Source organism: Lepisma saccharinum, chromosome 5, assembly GCF_977018435.1.
Source record: "Lepisma saccharinum chromosome 5, izLepSacc3.1, whole genome shotgun sequence".
NCBI classification, from domain to species: domain Eukaryota; kingdom Metazoa; phylum Arthropoda; class Insecta; order Zygentoma; family Lepismatidae; genus Lepisma; species Lepisma saccharinum.
This window is the reverse complement of record NC_139233.1, coordinates 17254118-17274884: the sequence shown is the minus strand read 5'-3', so window position 1 is coordinate 17274884 and position 20767 is coordinate 17254118. Positions and strand designations below refer to the sequence as shown.

General features: G+C 37.7%; 1 protein-coding gene across 3 annotated transcripts in view; it reads left to right on the top strand.

Annotated features, from left to right (window-relative positions):
* The window catches only part of LOC145987679 (uncharacterized), a 119846-nt gene that overhangs the window by 89529 nt on the left and 9550 nt on the right, over positions 1 to 20767 (top strand). For all 3 annotated transcript variants that reach the window (XM_083122216.1, XM_083122218.1, XM_083122217.1), the window contains 3 exons: positions 721 to 794; positions 9382 to 9457; positions 19766 to 19884. In XM_083122216.1, coding sequence (XP_082978342.1) covers positions 721 to 794; positions 9382 to 9457; positions 19766 to 19884 — 269 coding nt within the window. The remainder of the gene's footprint in view (positions 1 to 720; positions 795 to 9381; positions 9458 to 19765; positions 19885 to 20767) is intronic.

The window sequence follows — 20767 nt, the reverse complement described above, 5'->3', positions numbered from 1 at the left end:
TGATTAACTGTCACTTGAGCTCACAAGATAATCCATAATTTCTGGCCTCCCCCATGGTGCAGTGGTAGCGTCGTCGCCTTGTAATCGAGGGGTCCCGGGTTCGATACCCGGTGGAGGCACAAGTGGTTCGGATCCCACTTTAAACTGTAGGTCCAGTCTGGATTAGCCTTACTGTGCCTAAAGTGGACTTAAAACAGCAACTCAAACTCAAACCAATAATCCATAATTTTGAAGTTGTCAAGGTTTCGTTTCCTCTTTGCCATTTTACACACCAAAACCAACAATATATCACCAACAGTTCAAATAACACAACACCAAAAAAAATGTACATAAAGCAACTGACTAAACGTGGCACACAAATGAACTCACGTTTGCACTTTGTCAGCATAAAATACAAAAACAGTTTACTTTCCTCTGAACTACTACTTCTTCTTTTTCTCCTTCTTCTTTGTCTGCACTGAAAATCGTGACTAAATAAAAGGTCTTTGTTCTTCAATAGCAAAACATATGTTTCACCAACAAAATACGTATTATTCTGTTCAACACAGGTTACTTCAGTCAGAGATGTTCGCGGGCGTAATATTACGCCCAACACAGAATAAGCTATAGTGACCAAGGGCATAATATTATGCCAAACACAGGGAAGGGGTTAAGTATATTGTTGTGAATGTAAATTATGCTGTTATAAACATTTTGCTGGTATTATTATTATTATTACAGAAAACTTCCAAAAGTGAAGAAACTAAAACTAAGGAATCCAGAGATGATCCCAAGGTGAAGCCAGGAGTTAAAGGGTAAGAATGCAACCAATTAATTTTCTTAAGAAATATTGTGTTTATTTATTCTTGTATTATTAATAAAAAAAAAACACCCTTATGAATTTTTGGCTCCAGCGAATTTTATGATAGCTCAAACAATATCCGGAATTTCCTCATCTTTGTTCATGAGTTAGATATAATGTTAATTTACATTATAGAATATTATACATCAGTAGCAGTGGCAACTCGTGGCTTTCTCGGAGTGTAGGAACAAGTTATGGTAAACCGAGGAAGGTTTGAAAAATGCATTCAATTACAGTCACACATATCACTTGTACTATCCTTTGCAATTAGAATAGCTGCAGGCTCATGCACAAAGTAGAGCAAGGTGCCCTTGTTCCTCACTTTGAACTATGAAATATTTAAATGTGAACCTATAAAAACCAATGAAAATAACATTGATTATATTCAGATTTAGCAAGAATTTTGATTTTTCCCCTTCCCTGTCGTCGTGTGGATTGACGCTAACAAAAAGTGCTGCTTAAACTTCAAGATTATGCTAAATGTTTCTAAATTGTGCTAGGATTTATTATTAATTATTTTTTCGGATAATTGTAATTCTGCATCTACTTTTCTAGAGTTTTGAACTTGCCTTACTTATTCTTAACAGTTATGTAATAGTGTAAATTCTCTCCCAAAATTGTTTAAAATGGTGCAACAAACGACATGGGTTCAACATAGAACTTAAAAAGGTTTGAGAAAATTGTTTACCCCCAACTTTCTACCGATTTCCTACCATAAAATTTCCTGACAAACTAAATCAGGCTGGATGAAGAAACTATAGAGGATGGATTGTGGCATGGTTATGAAAAACAGGGTTCCTACGCATCCTCGAAAACCTGAAATTTTAAAATATTCCTTCCAGGCCTGGAAATGTTATGAAATTTCACATTTTTCCAAGCTGTACCTGGAATTTTGGAGGTTGTCCTGGAAATTCCTTTGCCCCGTTTTATTTGTATGAATTAAAATAAGTTTTCATTTAAAACAGGTCAGTGTCATGACAGTCGTTTATTTACCTATGTCACGTTGCTGTTTACTGTAGTCATAGTTTTGTGCTAAGTTTTATTTTTGTGATTGAAGTATAATAAGTTTTTGTATTATTTTGTATCGTTCAGAGGTAGAAAATATGATGATAATAATAATGGTTTAAAAAAAAAGGGTTTGCTATCCTAAATATTCCAAGTTTTCTAAAGATATTATTCTTGTTTATTTGTAATACAAGATGGTAATTTTTTATAAACTTATATATACTTGTGTTTATTTTTTCTACCTTTGTATTTTTTGTATTATTGTAAAAATTAAATAACCTTCATTATACTAAGAAATGAAATGTGTGGAAAGGTGCAGGTGTAGGGGAGTTGGGAGCCTGCATTAAGAAAACTTAAAACTTTTTGTCTTAATAAAAGAAAATATGTAATGATGTGTATTTTGCATCGTTACTTTGTACACTTGTCCTGGAGCAATTGTAGAAAATCCTTGAAAAGTCCTGGAAATGCCCTGGAAAAAATTGCATGATTTTGTGTAGGAACCCTGAAAAAGCTTGCTGCTGGATCGGCATACTCCCTTTTGTTTGAAAGATGTCCGCTGGTGAAGTAGAAATAAGATTTGGACATAATTTTATTTCTATTTCCTGAAAACATATTGCTTTTGCAGATTATGCTAGATTTTACCATTATGCCAAAAGCAGGGTGCTAAGTGTCAACAAAGATCAAACTCTGCTTGGTTTACAGCCCCTGGCCAAATTATTAGACGCCCCTCCAAATTTTATGCAAAATTTTAAGGATATGTTATTATCTCATCTAAATTTTTAGTTATTTTCCATTTTTTATTCTTTATTTTATTACATGAAAAATTTCATTGACTACACGTGAACCTTAACAAAAAAACATCAATTACTTGATACATTAATAATTACAAATATAATTTCTTACTGTGTTTCTTGAATATTAGCTATACAATACATATGACTGGAAGTCAATTTTAACATTTGGTTGAGCCACCTTTGGCCTTTATCAGTACTTGGAATCATCTTGGTATACTATCAATGCATGCTCGTACTGTCTCCTTCATATGAGGATGGTGTTGGTCATATGGAGGCTCCATCCTGCATGAATACAAACGGTTCTCCATTTGGTAACCACTCTCTTACTTGAGGTAGCAACTTTCTTCTAAGCACTTCCCTATACTGTTCTTGCCTCATTGTTCCTTGAACTAAATACAGATGTCCTGTACCTTTGCCACTAATGACTGACCAAAGGGTAACTTTTATTGGATGTTTGACAGTCTGCACAACACAACCAGGATTGTATTTTTCACCTGGATGTTTTCTCACAAACATAGATTTATTCCCCAAGATTTCAAACGTGTACTCGTCACTAAAGCAAGTAGACCTACAAAAGTTCAAATCTTTTTCTTTGTGAGCTTTTGCCCAACAAAAACGTTTACGAATCCTAGCAGGGGTTAATTTTGGCTTCTTAGCAGGTCTGAGTGCCTTCAGGTTCATATCAGAGAGCCTACGCCTTACTGTTCTTTCAAATGCACCAACACCACTCTTTTTAAGTTTATCTTTAAGTTCCTTTGTACTCGCAAATCTATTCGTGAGGCAAATGTTCTTCAAACAACGTAAGGATATTGGAGTAAAAATTGTTTTACGCCCACATCTGTCTTTCCCTTGTGGCTCACACTCTCCACCATATTCAATTCTCTTCTTTATTCACCTCACAGATGCTTCAGACACATCAGATCTTCGAGAAATCTCTCGATTAGAGAACATTTTAGTCTTTATTACTGTCTTAATTTCAGCAATCTTTCTCGGTGTCGTCACTTTTTTTTACCATGACTCCCTAATGTTAATAATTAAATTTTTAAAATATAATGACGGTGTACAAACACAATATCACTGCAAAATTTAACACAAATACGATTCACTTATTCGCAAGACATCCTCCTCTCAACTCAGCTTGAATTGAACTGCAGGATGTTCGTTCAACAACATTGACGTTTGGTGTTTACGGTATTGTATTGTTTGTAACAACAACAACAGTACCTCCTCTTTTCATATTGATCATTACAATAATCAAAAGTTCAGCCACAAAGAACCCTATTGCAACATTTTTAATGTGAAAAGTAAGAGAACTGTTAAAAGTGAAGTGTCCACTGTGTCAAATTACATTACTTTGTATTATTATTACTATTATTATTATTGTTATCAATGTTGTGCAAGAAAGTGCATTTGTACGTATTACTCATAGGCTATTTGCCAGAGTTCAAATAACGTACAGGAAACTTTTCAGATAACTAATGGTCAATTTTGTACAAGTTTCCCCTTCAAAACTCTTTTAATTTCAAATGAAAATTGCGGTGCGACTAATAATATGGCCAGGGGCTGTAGTACCATTTTGCTGGAGTTGGCATCGCTGATTGAGAAAAAACTTGCTGGTTCCTCAGCCCTCACCGATCTTTGCAACTTCCAACCTCTCCCTTCACTGCCCCTTCCACTCCTCACTCATCTGTCTGTAGGATGCCCGCCGATGTTCCTCAGCGAGCGGCAGCAACCCTGTAACCATTCTCTTTGGGCTGCTGGTGGAGGGAGCGAGAGTAGTCAACTCTTAACAGTAGCTAACCTAGTCAATTGTACATACATTGCACTCATAATTTTATAACACGCATTAAACTCCTAAATGGTAGAGAATTCAAAATAAATACAAATGAACTGTAGGAAGTTCCTCACTTCCTACATGGAGGAATCGCCCCTGATCAGTAGCAAGTATTAGCATTGTAGAAACATCTTCTCCAATATTTTGAAACACAGGCAATGTATTTTCCTAGCATTGTTGATTGACTAAATATTTTAATGGATCATATTAGAGGTGACGTCACAGCAGACGACAGAACATGATTTGAATCCAAACAAAGCAGCCTATCCAAAGCCATTGATTTTTTCATCAGAAGGGGTAGCTTTATCCAATGTGATAACAGTTATGAAACAAAATTGTGATATGTATCGTACATCAATGTAAAGATGAGATTTCGGAAAATGCATCTATATGTTACACATACCTTACAGAGAATAAGGTAAAGAATAACTGGAGTAAGAGAATCATGCATTAAAAAAAAAAAAAAACCATGGTCAGCTGATTTCATGTGCAGTCATGCTGCCCTTATGGATGATGTAAGACCAACAGCCTCACTTGACTGCCCATTGGCTGCGATTCCATGCCGTTAGGAGTATTCACTTTACTCAATTTCCTACTGTATTTATTCTTTACATTCTCATCACTTCCTTTTCCACCATTGTTTCTTTTACCATTCACATCCATGAAAATTTTAAATTATTTCAGTATCTGCTGTGTGTTTACTATTTATTTTGTATTTGTTATACCAGGTGGTTATAATTAAAGTGACGGTGTTCAGAGTGGTACAGCACGGGCTGTAATGAGAGTAGCAGTCTGAAACTTCGTAGATATGCTAATGAAGCAATGCGCTCGCGAATTAGGCAAAAAAAATAAAAATAGTTCCAATTCTCGCCACCAGGGTAAAAAATGGCGCTGTAAGCAGTCAAAACGTGGTATAGTTACAGGAAAAAGGCAGGAAAGATCAAACACATGAGAACAATGGCTCTGGCATGTTTATTAGGAACTATGGTTACAAGAACTGTTCAATATGGCCTCCCAATTCAGCAACATGCTGCATTCGTAACACGGCATGGTCGACGGTTGCTCGCAGCATGTCTAGTGAAATCTGAGCGACATGTCGTTGTATGCTAGCCTTCAGATCAGGCAGAGACCGGACATGTCCCTGATAGACACGATCTTTTAAATATCCCCACAGCCAGAAGTCACATGGATTAAGGTCGGGGGATCTGGAAGGCCAATCATCTGGAAACTGCCTAGAGATGATGCGGTCATTAGTGAAGGTTTCTCGCAGCAAATCTTTCACGTGGCGAGCGACATGTGGTGTTGCCCCATCTTGCATGAAAATGGTGGTGTGTTCACAGTTCCGTTCTTGCAAAGCTGGAATCACGTGTTGCACAAGGAGGTCCCTATAACGTGCAGATGTCACTGTACACCTAACAGGCCCTCGAGTTGTCATCTCCTCAAAAAAAAAAACGGACCAAGAATGAAGGAGCTAGTGAACCCACACCACGCAGTCACGTAAACTGAGTGCAATGGTTGTTCCTGCACAACATGTGGACGAGTGGAACCCCATATGCGACAGTTCTGAGTATTCACTGTACCGACCAGAGTAAAATGCGCCTCGTCAGTCCACAGAATATTCCCCGGCCACGTGTCATCCACTTCCATGCGTGCCAAAAACCGATGGGCAAACTCACGGCGTTGTGGAATATCTTGGGGTTTCAATTGGTGCACAATTTGAATCTTGTAGGGATACCAGTGTAAAATGCACCGCAATACCTTGCGAACTGTTGACCAGGGGAGTGACAATTCACGTGCCACAGCTCTAGCACTGGTTGCAGAAGTTGAGGCATGTGCTGCACGGTCAGCTACAGCTACAGCAACTTCGTCCACAACTTCCACGGGGATGGGCCGCCTTCCTCTCCCTGGTGCAACACCCAATTCACCTGTTTCCTCGAATTTCTTCATCATCTTCTTCAGCCCATTAATTGACATGGGCCCTCTTCTCAGCCCTTTCTGTTGGCGATATTTCCGCAGTGCAGCGTTACTATTGCTCCCATTCTGGTAAAACAACTTCACTAGCAGTGCACGGTCTTTCTTCGCAATAGCCATTGCTTTTTACACGGGAAAAATCAAACTTTTAATGTTCGGCGAACATTCACATCACTAAAGGAAAAAAAAGCAACAAGCGTCACCAACAACAACCAGGGAGCTCACACAATGGTTAGGCAATGTCACCGACTTTGACGTCAGAGTTACGGAAAATTCCACGTTTTGACTGCTTACAGCGCCATTTTTTACCCTGGTGGCGAGAATTGGAACTATTTTATTTTTTTTGCATAATTCGCGAGCGCATTGCTTCATTATCATATCTACGAAGTTTCAGACTGCTACTCTCATTACAGCCCGTGCTGTACCACTCTGAACACCGTCACTTTAATTATAACCACCTTGTATATGTTATGTATTATTTTCTTGTAGTTTACGGTTATTACAAGCATAAGAAAACAGATTATTTATAAATCTTACGGATATTGAGGTACCTGATGAGTATATACAAATTTTTCAATTCGGAATGAAATTTTCAGTTGGTAGTGCTTATATACACAAGGAAGATTTTGTGATTTCAATAGAAAAAGCACTGAATTTCTTAGATGATGAGGAGGAAAAGAGAAAATTACGAAGTCTCACACATGAACGGTTAAGTTTTGAATACAACAGAAGAAATAACAGAGGTCCAAAATACACAGAACGGGAGAAAGAGGATATAAGGTTGGGGAAAAAAGTTCATGGTTTCAAGATCTGGTTGAAAGAAAACAACATTTTCTTAATAAAATCGGACAAGGAAAATAAACCTGTCCTTATCCGAATTAAGGACTATAAAGAAAAAATGGAAGAATGTTTCAAAGTAAACAATTTCACAGAAACTTCTCGAAACCCTATAAATAAAATAATAAATGAGGTAAAGAAAGTAATTGAAAGCAGTATCACGATACCAAGAGAAATGAAGAAAAAACTCATTGTCAATAATTCAACCCTAACGATTGCCTTTGGACTACCAAAAACTCACAAACCGGGAACTCCAATACGACCCATCATTGCAACTTTCACACATCCTGCATACAAACTATCCAAATATTTAGTTGAAAGACTTGGTATAATTAAACAACAAACACCATTCAGTGTTAAAAATGCATATGAAGTGAAACAGAAACTAAAAAATATTGTTTGGAATAATGAGTATCGTATTGCAAGTTTTGATGTTGAAAATTTATATCCTAGTGTCCCAATAGAAGGTGCCACAGATGCATTACACAGATGGCTTATTGAGATGAAGGTTAACCCAGTAGAATCATTGGAAATGGTTCGATGGTTTACTGTATGAGCAAATTACAATTACTTTATATTTGATGGCAAAATCTATCAGCAAAGTAATGGTCTATCAATGGGAAACCCAGTATCCGGAATCATCTCCAGCATTTTCCTTCATTACATAGAATCTCCAATTGTTAATGCGATTGGTGCGGATATCAAACTCTACATCAGATATGTAGATGATGTGCTAATTATTGCTAAAAATGAGAACACCATCATGGACGTATTTAAATTGTTAAATGAATCACATCGTCGCATAAAATTCACTTGCGAACCCATGAATAACAATGTAATTTCTTTCCTTGATCTGCAAATTAAGACAACTGACTCAACAATTCAAACATCAGTCCATAGAAAAAAATTAGCTGGTGAAAAATACATCCATGCCAATTGAGAACATTCGTGTATAACAATGGATAACATATGTTTAATTTTTTCCTGAGAGCACAATGACTATGTTATAATAATGAGGATATAAAAAATGAAGAAGAAAGGCTTTTTAATATAGCAAAAGAAAATGCTTTCACACTAACAGAATAAACCAAATCAAAAAACAAGTCGCAAGAAAACTAAAGGAAAAAAGTTATACAGACAAAGATGAAAAATCTGTTGAAAAGAAATTTGTGTGCATTCCATTCCACAAGGGATTCTCACATGAAATTGCAAAATTTTTTTAGAAGTTTTGATTTCAAAATTGTTTTTAAATCACCAAGAAGTTTGGAATGTACATTTAATGAATTCAAAATGAGAAACTCTCTACCAGATGTGGAAACCACAGGAATATATAATATAAGTTGTTCATGTTCAAAGGATTATGTGGGACAAACAGCAAGGAAAATGGCAATAAGATGGCACGAACATGATTTGGACATTATAAATCTAAACCCAAGAACAGGTTTGTCAACTCATATCATCGAAGAGAAACATTTGATTAAAAAGAGAAGGGTTTTAAAAAGATTAACGGGAAACACAGAGTTGAATGTCTGGGAAGCTTCGTTCATTGCAGAAGAACACTGGAATAAATTAAATAATGAAAATGGTAACATAGATCCAGTATGGAGTTTTCTTTTTCACAAATGGAATAAGACACCATCTTTAAAATTTAATGTAACAGAAAACATCAAGAGACTTTGTGAAAACAATGATGAATTTGAATTACCTGATGATATTTGGGATTCATAATTTTAAAAAATCTCAAATAAAAATAAAACAGACTGCTTTTTTCACAGTTAAGTTACTATATTACAACAATGTAACATTGACAACATCCATTATATAAGGGAATCTTTTTGTTTAAAAAATTACTAACCATTGTTATAACTGTATCTTTAGTCAAAATGAAAATAAATGTCTGATGAAAGGAGCGTGTGTTCTCCTGAAACGTTTTCTTATGCTTGTGATAACCGTAAACTACAAGAAAATAATTCTGTAATGCAAGCAATGCGTACATACAAGAAAAACTATTATGTTATGTATGTCAACTCAGAATTATTGCCTTTTCTATTAACATACTCTTGCATGGTGGAGATAATAATTATTTTTATTTTTAACAGGTCTGAGCCAGACAAGGGGAAGAGTAGAAAACTTGGGAATGTAAACAATGACGACGATGATGATGACAATAATGATGTAAGTAGTACTTTAAATATACATCATATAAGCAAGTGAATTGCTAACAATATTTGTTTGCAATTAGTTGGTGCTGGTGTGCGTATTGTGATAGTTCTTTTTCTGGATTCCGAAAAAGTTCTCGAAACACTTGCCGGTGTTTGGAAGTGCGAATCGCTGGGAAGAAACTCCCTCCCGAGAGCAGGTTTTCGATTCCCGAAAGAGAAAGAAAACCGAACAGGTGTGTGAAAGACATCTCATCTATCCGATGTTGTGCAGGATGGATTGTGTTTACAGCTCGTGTGGCGTTAGTGGAAATTCGGCTATTGTTTCTGGCAAGGAAGTTTTCAAGGTTCCGGAAGCTCCGCCCGTAAGGTTTCGGAAGAGAACCGTAGAGACTTCTTGCGTCCCTCACCACATACGAAAGGACCACCTAATACTTCAGTGCTTCGTAACAGAAGGGAAAAAGAACAAAACTAAGCAAAGAAAAAATGCAACGGCAGCCGAACCAAGAACATCCACTTATCACCGAAGATCTGCAGAAGATGCAATAAAGCTCGTCTGTATTTTACTTCCAAAATATAAGCTTTATAAATACTGTAACACCTTAATATTTCGAGTTTAAATGAAACTTTGCATGTAATTTAATTTTCCACTTCTTAACTGCTGTTACTTCTATTTATTCATAAGTCTTATCATTATTGCACTACCATGTAGCCTAATGGTTAGCTCTCTTGTCTTTGGCACCAGAGGTCCCAGGCTCGATTCCTGATGGACACTAATAAAATTTCTGTGTTAATCTAGCATCATGAGGACAATTGCAGACACTGGAAGCAGTGTTAGTTCATATTGATAAGCTAGAACATTAGAACTGTGCATGAGACAAACCAAGTTCAGTTTTTGGTGGGTGTGGGTGGGCATGTACCGGTTCTCGCTGTTTTCTTTCCTCTCCCAGCTGCTTAAAGCAACATTTTGAGTAATGAGTTACATAAAGGATGAATACTGAACATTTGAACAGTGGGATCAGTTTTCCTGGCCTTAGAACAGCAAAAGCTAAAGGTAAGATAAAGTTACCCATGCATATTGTACTGTGCTGTAAAGGCAAATTTACAGGATGTTGGAGTAGGACTCTACACATTCTTCAATCTCTGCCATTTTGGAGGTTATGTGATCAGCACCATGCTCCAATCATTTTACCCCCCCCCCCACAGTCCCCCAGGTACCCATTTATTGTAGTCTGGGTGGGCCCCTGAGCTGCTTTACGCAGGTACAAGGCTGGAAATATTCCAACCTTAGATCAGTGGCGATTTCTCTGGGTGTGTAAGTCGTGTGTCAACGGCCAAAGGAAAATGAAATAAAGAAGAAAGTATCTGTACTTTATAAATTACGATTTTGAGCGTTTTTCTTTAATTGGCAGTCTCGAGCGCCCGGTAGTTTTCGAACGCGGCGCAGCGCGTAGTGGTTGTCAGGCAGGCAGATCGATCCCGGACTGCCAGGACGTTGGAGAGGAAATACAACGTCTTACCACTGCCGAAACATAGGATGACTGCGCATGCGCACTCTGCCACCCACCACCATGGTTAGCTTCTCAAGGCGTTGTATTTGTTCCCAACGGTTTGACTTTCATTCACCCCACGTTCCGCGTTGTTTTGCTTGTGATTGTTGTGCATTATTTTTTAAACGTGTGGTGTGAAGTGATGTGATTATTTTAAGATGGAGAATAGTGAAAGTGTTGTGCAAAAATATTTAAATAATTCCTTTTCTTTGCTTTCGTATTCAGAGAAGAAACAAGTGATTGACAATGGTCTACCATGTCCGAATCTCACGATGTCAACATATGTTAAAGGAAATAGTGGTGCTGGAAAAGGTTTTGAGAGACATTTTCGAAAAGAACTCTATGAAATATCAGACTGGCTTTGCGGGTGTGATGTGGTGAATAAATTTTACTGTTGAACATGTTTATTATTCTTAGGGGAGTGCGGGATCCCGAAAAGTCGGGACAGGGAGCGAGAAAAAAATTTACCGTCCCGATCCCGACTTCTGGAAATGTCTTCCCCACTTTTTCTGGATCCCGAGCAATCGGGAAATACCGAATGGTCATTTTAAAAAGTTGTTAATTCTCGATGTTTTCGGCAGTGCAAATGTCTGGAACTTATCGGAAATTCTTAGTTTTTGTATCAGAAATGCAAAAACAATCACTTAAGGTGAAAATGACGTGTATAATTTGATTTTTCAAGAGCTTCGGAAAATTTCGAACATTTTCCGTCCCGAAAATTTCCCGACTTTGTCGAAAAATTGAGAATTTTTCCCGTCCCGAATGTCGGGATTTAAAAAATATCATGTCCCGACTCTCGACTAAAAAAGGTGTCTGTAATTATCAAGGGTATGCGGATTTGAATAATTTCAACACTGCAGTGAAAAGTCTGAATTTCATCTTTCTAGTTTTTTTTTTAAATTTAGTAGTTTTGTTGCCACCCCTACTAGAATTGACGTTCTTTTGGATACTCAACGAAAATCTGAAACAGAGCTACACAATGAAAAAGTAAAAAAAGAACAGGGAAATATTAAAGAGGTCGATTAACGCCGTCTACTATTTAACAAAGCAAGAACTGCCATTCCGAGGCCATGAGGAAAATGCAGCATCTCTAAATAAGGGCAATTACATGGAATTCCTTACTGCAAGTGCCGAGTTTGATTCCTCATTAAAAGAACATTTATTAAATTCTACAGTTTTTCGCGGTACTTCGGCAGGCTTTCAAAATGATTTAATAAATTCAGTTTCGGATGTTCTGAGAGATGAAATCTACAATGAAATTCAAAATTTCCTAAACAGTATACAAGATATGGTTACATAGAACGATTATTATTTTATGTATACGGATAAAAGTAGTCAAGCTACTTTCGGAGGTATGTGCTTATGCCCTGGTACCTGAAAATTAACCCAGGGCGCCAGTTCCGTGAATTTTTTACGGATTCCCCTGCTTTTCTTTGATTCATCCTTGATTTCCATTATTTTTTTTAATTACAATAATTCACTGTGACATTGGCAAGAATGTCCCAGTGTGAAGAACCAAATTTGTTCGGTTTTCCTGAACAAAGTTGGTTTCACATCATTCTACAAGGTAAGAAGATTAAGATAAAGGTTAGAAATAGTAGGAAGTAAATAAGTGTTTGTGTTTAACATTAATACTATTTATGATCACAGATACAAAATTACATAAGTGTGTAATTGGGTGGGTAATGTTTTCTTAGGATAAGTTTTATTGTGTGTCGTGTGCATTAGTGTTGATGGATGAGATGAGGAATGGACATTAACACGATTCTATGAATGTTAAGCAGGGTCTATGTTCTAGTATGTTATGTTTGAGATAGTGAGAGTATTATTGGCTTTGAGATGTACGTATTAATAGTAGGAAGAGATATGAAAGAACGAGTGGTACCTGATGCAAGGAGACTTGCGGGAGACCAGCAAGAGTTGGTCGGACTGGGATGAACATCGGTACGACGGTTGGTACCCGGGACATCATCAGGAAGGGAAGAAGTAGGGAGGGATTTCCTGGGAAGTATCGGGTACATTAGTACGTTCGGTAGTGGAAATATAGAGAATTGTCAAGAATCAGTTAGAGAAGTTTGCAGTGTGTTTAGTAACGAGAATAAAGAAAGGGTTGTAAGATTACAATTTAAGAAAGAAACGAAAAAGAAGAATCTTGGTTAAATTCGGTTGGTTCCTAGGTCGAGTCCTTGCAGTGTTATCCTTTGCCTTTCTCCGGGGAGACGTAACCTTTTTTCGTTTTGGCGTATCACTGTCTTCTATATTAGTGTCTCCTTCTTGATGTTCCTGTGGGAGGTTCTGCTTCATTATCCTCTTGGTGATCTTAGTCCTAAGGAGGGATGTCCTGTTGTTGAGTTTGTCGAAGGTGGATTCTTTGTGATCTTCTGGGGGGTATATTACATTCCGGAGGTAGGGGTTGAATGGGGAGGTGAGTGATGCCGGATTTGAAGAGGGAATGTTCCTCTTTCGACACCAGGTTTGTTAAGTCGTTTAGTGACGTAAAGTGCTCGGGATTTCTTATTAACTGGTACGTGTTGAAGTTTGGTAGCTTTTGTCTTAAATCTTCGATTTGTTTGTTTTATGTCTGGCAAAAGAAGGCTTTATGTTCCTGTGTCCGTCTCGGTTTTACATTTCAGGCATTTATCAGTCTGTCTGAGGTTGTGCTTATTTAGGTGTTGACCGTAGGGACCGTGTCCCGTTAGGAAATGTATGAGACCTCTCGTGGGATGGAAATGGTCCATCGAAAGTCGTTCTTTTATGTTTGGAAGGAAGCTGTGAAGTCTCCTTCCTTGCGTAGCTTGTGTCCATTCCTGTTGCCAGACGCTAAACAAGTGGTTGTAAATTTCTGGTACCGTGGCAGGGCGTATTCCAATTAGTTTATAGATTTCGTCCTCTTGTCCATTTCTAAAGTAATACTTTAATGCTCTAGTTTTAATAACGATTTCAATAGGCTGTAGGCCCGCAATCATGAGAAGAGCCAGGGTTGAGGTTGTTCTGAATGCACCCGTTAGGCGAAGTATCACTTTGCGTTGTGAAGATCTCAATCTGTTTTTAATGTACTGTTTACTGGTTTCCATGGCCCACAGGGGCGAGCCATAGGAAATAATAGAATTATATATGGTAATGAGATATGTTTTTATGTGTGATAGTGGAAGGTTGTAGTTTGCTGAACTCAATGTGGCTAGACTGTTTATAGTTGTTTCGGCCTGGGTTGTTGCCAGGGCTATGTGTCTGTTAAAAACATCTTCTCTTGAAGAGTAATACCAAGGTATTTAGCTTCTCTTACTCTTTTTAAGTTTCTTTCTCTGAGTTTGATTTGAGGGTTTCTTTGTAACTTCCCCTTAAGGATAAAATGAGTCTTTTCCGAAGCTATTTTGAGTTTAGCATGATCACACCAATTGGATAGCATATTGATTGCAGTAGATGCTTTATCTTCGATTTCCCTTCTTGAGTTACCGGAAGTGAGCATGATAATGTCATCCCCATAAGCTATGATCTGGTCTATGTCTGGATGGTCTTGTAGTTTCATAAGCGCAGGCTCCAAGTTAGTATTCCAAAGCTCGGGTCCCAGAATGGAACCCTGAGGACAACCTTTTGACGTGATCTTACTCATTTGTAGATCCGGATATTTGATGCTAACTTTTCTGTTAGAGAAATAACTTTTCAGAAGTAGGAAGAGTGTACCTGGGCAGTTCATATTTTTAAGTGTTTGAAAAAGGCTGGGCCACCACAAGTTGTCAAATGCCCCGGCGATGTCCACCATAATTCCAACCATGTACTTGTTTGGAGTGTTTTGTGTTGTAGACGATAGCAGGCGTAATGCATCGTCAGTGCATTTACCTTTCGTGAACCCAAATTGTATCCCTGATATGGGTTTGAGCAGGCGAAATTCTTTGAGTCTTTTTAGGATAAGTTTCTCGAAGAGTTTTCCCAAAACGTTGAGAAGGCATATTGGTCTGTATGAATTGACCCTGGTTTCATCTTTATTTGGATGTTTCTTGATGATTATTAAGTTTGCTTCCTTCCAGGTTTCTGGGAATATCTTCTGAACAATGCACTCATTAAATAGTTGAGTAATGTAAGGCGTAAGTACTGGGGTGATTTCTTGTATTATTTCCACAGGAATTCCGTCTGGTCCCGGGGACTTCTTCATTTTCATGCTGCTTATTTCGTTTTCTACTTCCTGGGTAGTGAAAGGTAATATTGGTGATTCTGGATATGGCTGGTAATAGATTTTTCTTGTATCCTTATTTTCATTGCTGTCGTTTTCAGGTTTGTCGTCTGGTATGAGATTCTTCATTAAGAAGTTGATGGTTTCTTCCAAGTCCTTTGTCATATTCGTGTTGTTCTCGTCATTAATTAAGGTGGAAATGGTTTGCGGTTTTTTTATTTTGCCGGTAGCGATTTTATACGGGGTGCCCCATTTATTTATTTCCAGACGTTTTTCGATGAAGATATTCCATTGTTGTGTCTTATAATTTAGTAGCTCGGTTTCGTATTGCTTTTTTTTGGCACGGTAAATCTGGAGGTTGGCATTTCTGTATTGTGCGATGATGGATTTTTGATATAGTTTCCTGGCTTTTTGCATTTGTTTCTTAAGGTTGGTTAGTTTCTTTGGCCATGACTTCCTCTTCATTTCCCTTTGGTTATTTCTGGGTGTTGAATTTTCAATTGCTTGTCTGATGTTTGCAGAGAGTTCCTCTGCGAGCGTGTTGAGTGATTTTTGTTGGTCCAATTGTTCAGGGATAATGAGCTTTTCTAGGAATTTTTCATGATCGATTTTTCTCCAGTTCAATATGTTCTCCTGGTTTGTCTGTTCAAGCTGATGTTGCCTGTAGATTAAGTCGAATAGTATTAAGTTGTGGTCGCTTGTTGTGGCGAGATCTATAACTTTCCAGTTTTGGACATCGCCCAAGGCCCTAGGATTCGTGAGTGTTAGATCAATGTTGCTTGAGGCGCCCGCCCTTCCCCTGTAGGTGGGGGGATTATCTAGCTGATTTTCGACTTGTAGGTTGTGCTCAGAAATGAATTCCTCCATGGCTACCCCCTTGGTGTCGGTTTCTTGGCTGTACCACCACGGAGAGGAGGAGTTCGTGTCAGCTGTGATTATGATCTTGTAGTTTTTGTAAGCATTGCAGATCAGATCGATTTTTTCCAAATATGGGTCTATGTCATGCCTAAATTGAAAATAACTATTTATTAGGATCCAAGAACCATGCTCGGAAGATATTTGAGCGCAATTTATGTGTGTGTCACAAAATTGTGCTATTTTGGTGATTGCTAGATTTCTGTTTAGGTTAATTATTGCTGCCATGGTTTGATTGCGGTCCTGAATTGTGTGAACGTTGAGTGGTATGTAGGGAATTTTGTTTTTGGATGTGTATGGTTCTTGCATGAGAATTATGTCAATGTATTGCTCTTTGCAGTAATTGATTGTTTCAAGTGTTGCAAGCTTGCTTCTTCTGGTGTTGATCTGTGCAACGCGTATCTTGTCGTTATCTATGAGTGCCGTACTAATTGGTGGCATCGGGGCCATTCGTTTGTTGCTATGAACTCCATTCTCCCGTGTGCCCTTACAAAGTCCGCGTAAACATCGTCAAGTACCAGGGACTCTCCGCGACGTCCGAAAGCTGTCTCGGTTAGCCGGAGCAGCTCCTCTGTGTCGGTAGGAAGGTTGTAAGTTTTTAACGTTATCCTGTCCACTGCTTCTGGTATGGGGAAGGTAATAGTTTTGCCCTTGCGATGCTTCTTCCTGACTAGTAGTCTCAGTGCAGTAATGAGAATATCTCTCTCTTCTAGGCGTGAAAGTTTCAAGTTGTGTTCGAAGTTTCTATATAATAGGTACGGATCCGAGGGATGGGATGAGTGTTCTGGCGAGGGTGATGGAGGTTCCGAGTCAGTATCGAGATCGGTGTCATATAAGTCAAGTGTCGGGATTTAAAAAATATCATGTCCCGACTCTCGACTAAAAAAGGTGTCTGTAATTATCAAGGGTATGCGGATTTGAATAATTTCAACACTGCAGTGAAAAGTCTGAATTTCATCTTTCTAGTTTTTTTTTTTTAATTTAGTAGTTGCCACCCCTACTAGAATTGACGTTCTTTTGGATACTCAACGAAAATCTGAAGCAGAGCTACACAATGAAAAAGTAAAAAAGAACAGGGAAATATTAAAGAGGTCGATTAACGCCGTCTACTATTTAACAAAGCAAGAACTGCCATTCCGAGGCCATGAGGAAAATGCAGCATCTCTAAATAAGGGCAATTACATGGAATTCCTTACTGCAAGTGCCGAGTTTGATTCCTCATTAAAAGAACATTTATTAAATTCTACAGTTTTTCGCGGTACTTCGGCAGGCTTTCAAAATGATTTAATAAATTCAGTTTCGGATGTTCTGAGAGATGAAATCTACAATGAAATTCAAAACACAGACTTTGTGGATATCATGGTCGATGAAACATCAGACATTAGCCATAAATCTCAGGTGTGAACCGTGTTACGTTTTTTTTCGGCCTCACAGAAAAAAGTCATTGAAAGATTTCTTGGGTTTCATGACATGAGCGCCGATAAAACTGCAGGAGCTCTTTTTAGTCACGTGACTGAAATAATGGATAAATATAAGTGTGGGGATATATTAATTGCCCAGACATACAATGGGTCTTCTGTAATGAGTGGTCAGTTGAATGGCCTTTAAATTAAAGTTTTGTATTGCAGTAATACAATAACTGAATTTCAACAACAGCTGCAAAAGGAAATTGAGAATTTCGAAACACTGTGGAATTCTATAACTGGTGCAGTAGAAGAGGAAGAGGTTGCTGAAATGAAAAGGAGGCGACAGAACAACGAATCACAGAAAGACCACTGCCGGAGGCTTTACTTTGAAATCAATGATAATATCAGCAACCAGATAACAATTAGATTCGCATCATTCGAAGAATTGCAATATTTTGATTTATTAAATCCCACAAAACGGGGCTACTTCAATAAAAGAGAAAATTTCCTCACCAGCTCGTACATAAATTGCAGGAAATTTATGGCAGTCTGTTTAATTTAACCAAACTGCAGAATGAACTTTACGTTTGGTATGCTTCCACTGAAGGATCAGAGAAAACACCAATTGAGATTATAAATTATCTACTGGACACGAATCTAGTGGGTGGGTTTATGGAAATATATAAATTAGCAGTGTTGATCGCAACAATTCCTTCCACGACGTCATCTGTCGAGAGATCGTTCTCGTCACTGAAGAGGATCCACACATTCTGCCGCTCTACTCAAACTCAGAACCGGATGACGAATTTAAGTCTTATCTCCATCGAGAAAGAATTACATTCTAAGCTGCGAGAAGGGGATAAATCTAAATTTTATGAGGCAGTGATCAGCGCATTTCTCTCTAAAGAAAGAAGAATAGAGCTGGAATTCAAGTAACTGTAAGTAATAAGCAGTTGATTTTTCAAAATTTACTTTTTGGAAGGATAAATGAAGGGCAAGGGGTAAAAACCGGGAATGCATTTTAGCGATTTTTCAATGAACGGGTCATTCTTATGTCCACTGTGTTTTTTTAGGGGTGATAGGAGTTTCACCAACCCCTCTGGTTGCAAACTCGTGCTTTAAAAATTAATTGTATGGCGAAGTATTGAACATTAATTTTCGTTTAAACAGACCTTGCTTGTCCTTACCCTTCAAAAATATTAATATTTTAAATGAAGTATTTACTTCATTTAAAATAATTTATGTAATGTAATGTTTTTCTAAATATTTCTAAATTTACACCAAAAATGTTCGGAGAAAATTAGTAATATTGGGTCACAGAAATGAGAGGGGGAGGGGTTAACATTCCTTCTTTGCAAACGCCTTAAGTTCAGAGTCAGGAGACGCCACTGCCTTAGATCACCCATCCCGGGAAATGAACTCGTGTCTCGCACGTGATGGTCAGATGTCCTACCAACTAGACTTCTTAGAATATCAACCTTCAAGTGAAAATTTAAATAGCAATTCTGCAACCTTTGAAAGAAATGCAAATGTATAACAATATGTTATTTGTTCTCACTTCCAAATGTGTTACAAATTGTTTAATATGTTGACTAAAATTCGATTTATGCCACCATGATGCTCTCTACCCAGTTATGTATTATTTATGCTATAATTGTTATGATTATTAATAAAAAAATAATTCTTTCTTTATCATTAGTCAGTACACAGCAAGTAATAAGTAAAAGCTCACTTCTGGTACTGTTATCCAACAGTCAATATTCCTTCTCTTTTTACTTTTAATTTGGTTTAGTGGGTTTGTGAGTGTGATGTTTAGATAGAATGTAGTGCCCTTCTTATACAAATGTGTATATACATGAATTGCCGCAATGACTTGGTTTGGAAAATTTTTCTACTTTGGAAAATTTGAAAAAGGCAGGGAATTTTGTTTTTACGGAATTGAAGACACCCTGTCCCTATCTGCCTTCATTGCATGGTGCACTGCATGGGAGACTGCTTTACTTACGAAACTATGGAAACAAGTTACAGACTACTAGAGAAATACTAGATCAGAAATTTTATCAGCCAATTGACCAGTAAACTGAGGAATTACTGATTATATAGTCTCTTCGCCACTTTTAATTCACATTGACATAATCTTTGCTCTTGTAAGGCACCATACGAAAATAAAACTTTCTTGATTAATACTGTAAGAAACATTACTCAGATATACAGCAGAGTTAGTGTTGATTTTATCACATTGTCATTCTTTATGGCAGTCACTATATCTTTCCTTTGTTTTGCAGTCCCCTTCGATCTTGACTCAGTTATTTGATGCATTGCAAACATCGACGAGTGCAGAACAAGAAACTAATCCTGAACATGACAGTAAGAAGCATGACATTAAAGTAGTAACTCCTGTAAGGTAGGTTCTGATCTGGATGTAGGTTAATTTTGATCTTTATGTTTTTTCCTTCTATTTTTCTATTCGTTTTCCATAGTTTTTATATAATATTTAAATATCTTTTACAGATACGAGGGTGATTCAAAAAGAAAGGTAACAAGAGCTCACACTGGTATCATATCCCTCCTGTTCTTTGAATTTTCCATCAGGCTTGTAGCAGAAGAGCACAGCTTTATCGCACAGCCGTTAGATGGTGCATATGTTGCCTCAGATCCTCGCAATATCAGTTGCAAGGTAGATGCACTTATGGAAACATGGTCAAGCATGGAAGTGCATACTGTGATTAGGTTTTTGCATTTTAAGGGCACTTCACCAGCAGAAATTCATCGTCAACTTGTTGAGGTGTACGGTATTAATGTATAGCTTGACACCCACCGAGAGACTGAGAAATGCAGCAACAGTTCACAACAGACCCGATTTGGAATCTCAGTTGGTAGTAACTTTTAAGATAACATACAGACTTCTAGCACTGAACTTCCTGCTTCAGTTCCGCACATTTCCCTGTAGTGTATTTGATTTCAATAGAAGCAGACAACAGAAGTTATGTTACTTTCTGTTGCTGCATTTCTTCATGTGTCAGTGGGTGTTACACTGAATGTCATGCAAACAGGTGTGAGTTTGGTGCACTGAGTTCGATAACGACAGGACAGATGTGCAAGATGATCAACTATCTGGTCAGCCAAGCACGTCCACCACAGATGACAATTTGTGCCGTATTGATGGTCTGATTCAGCACAATCGTCACATTTGACTTAGTGAATGTGTATCAGTGCCATATCAATATCATATCAATATATATGCCTGTGGAATAAAGTTTGTCCATGAGAGCTCTTGTTACCTTACT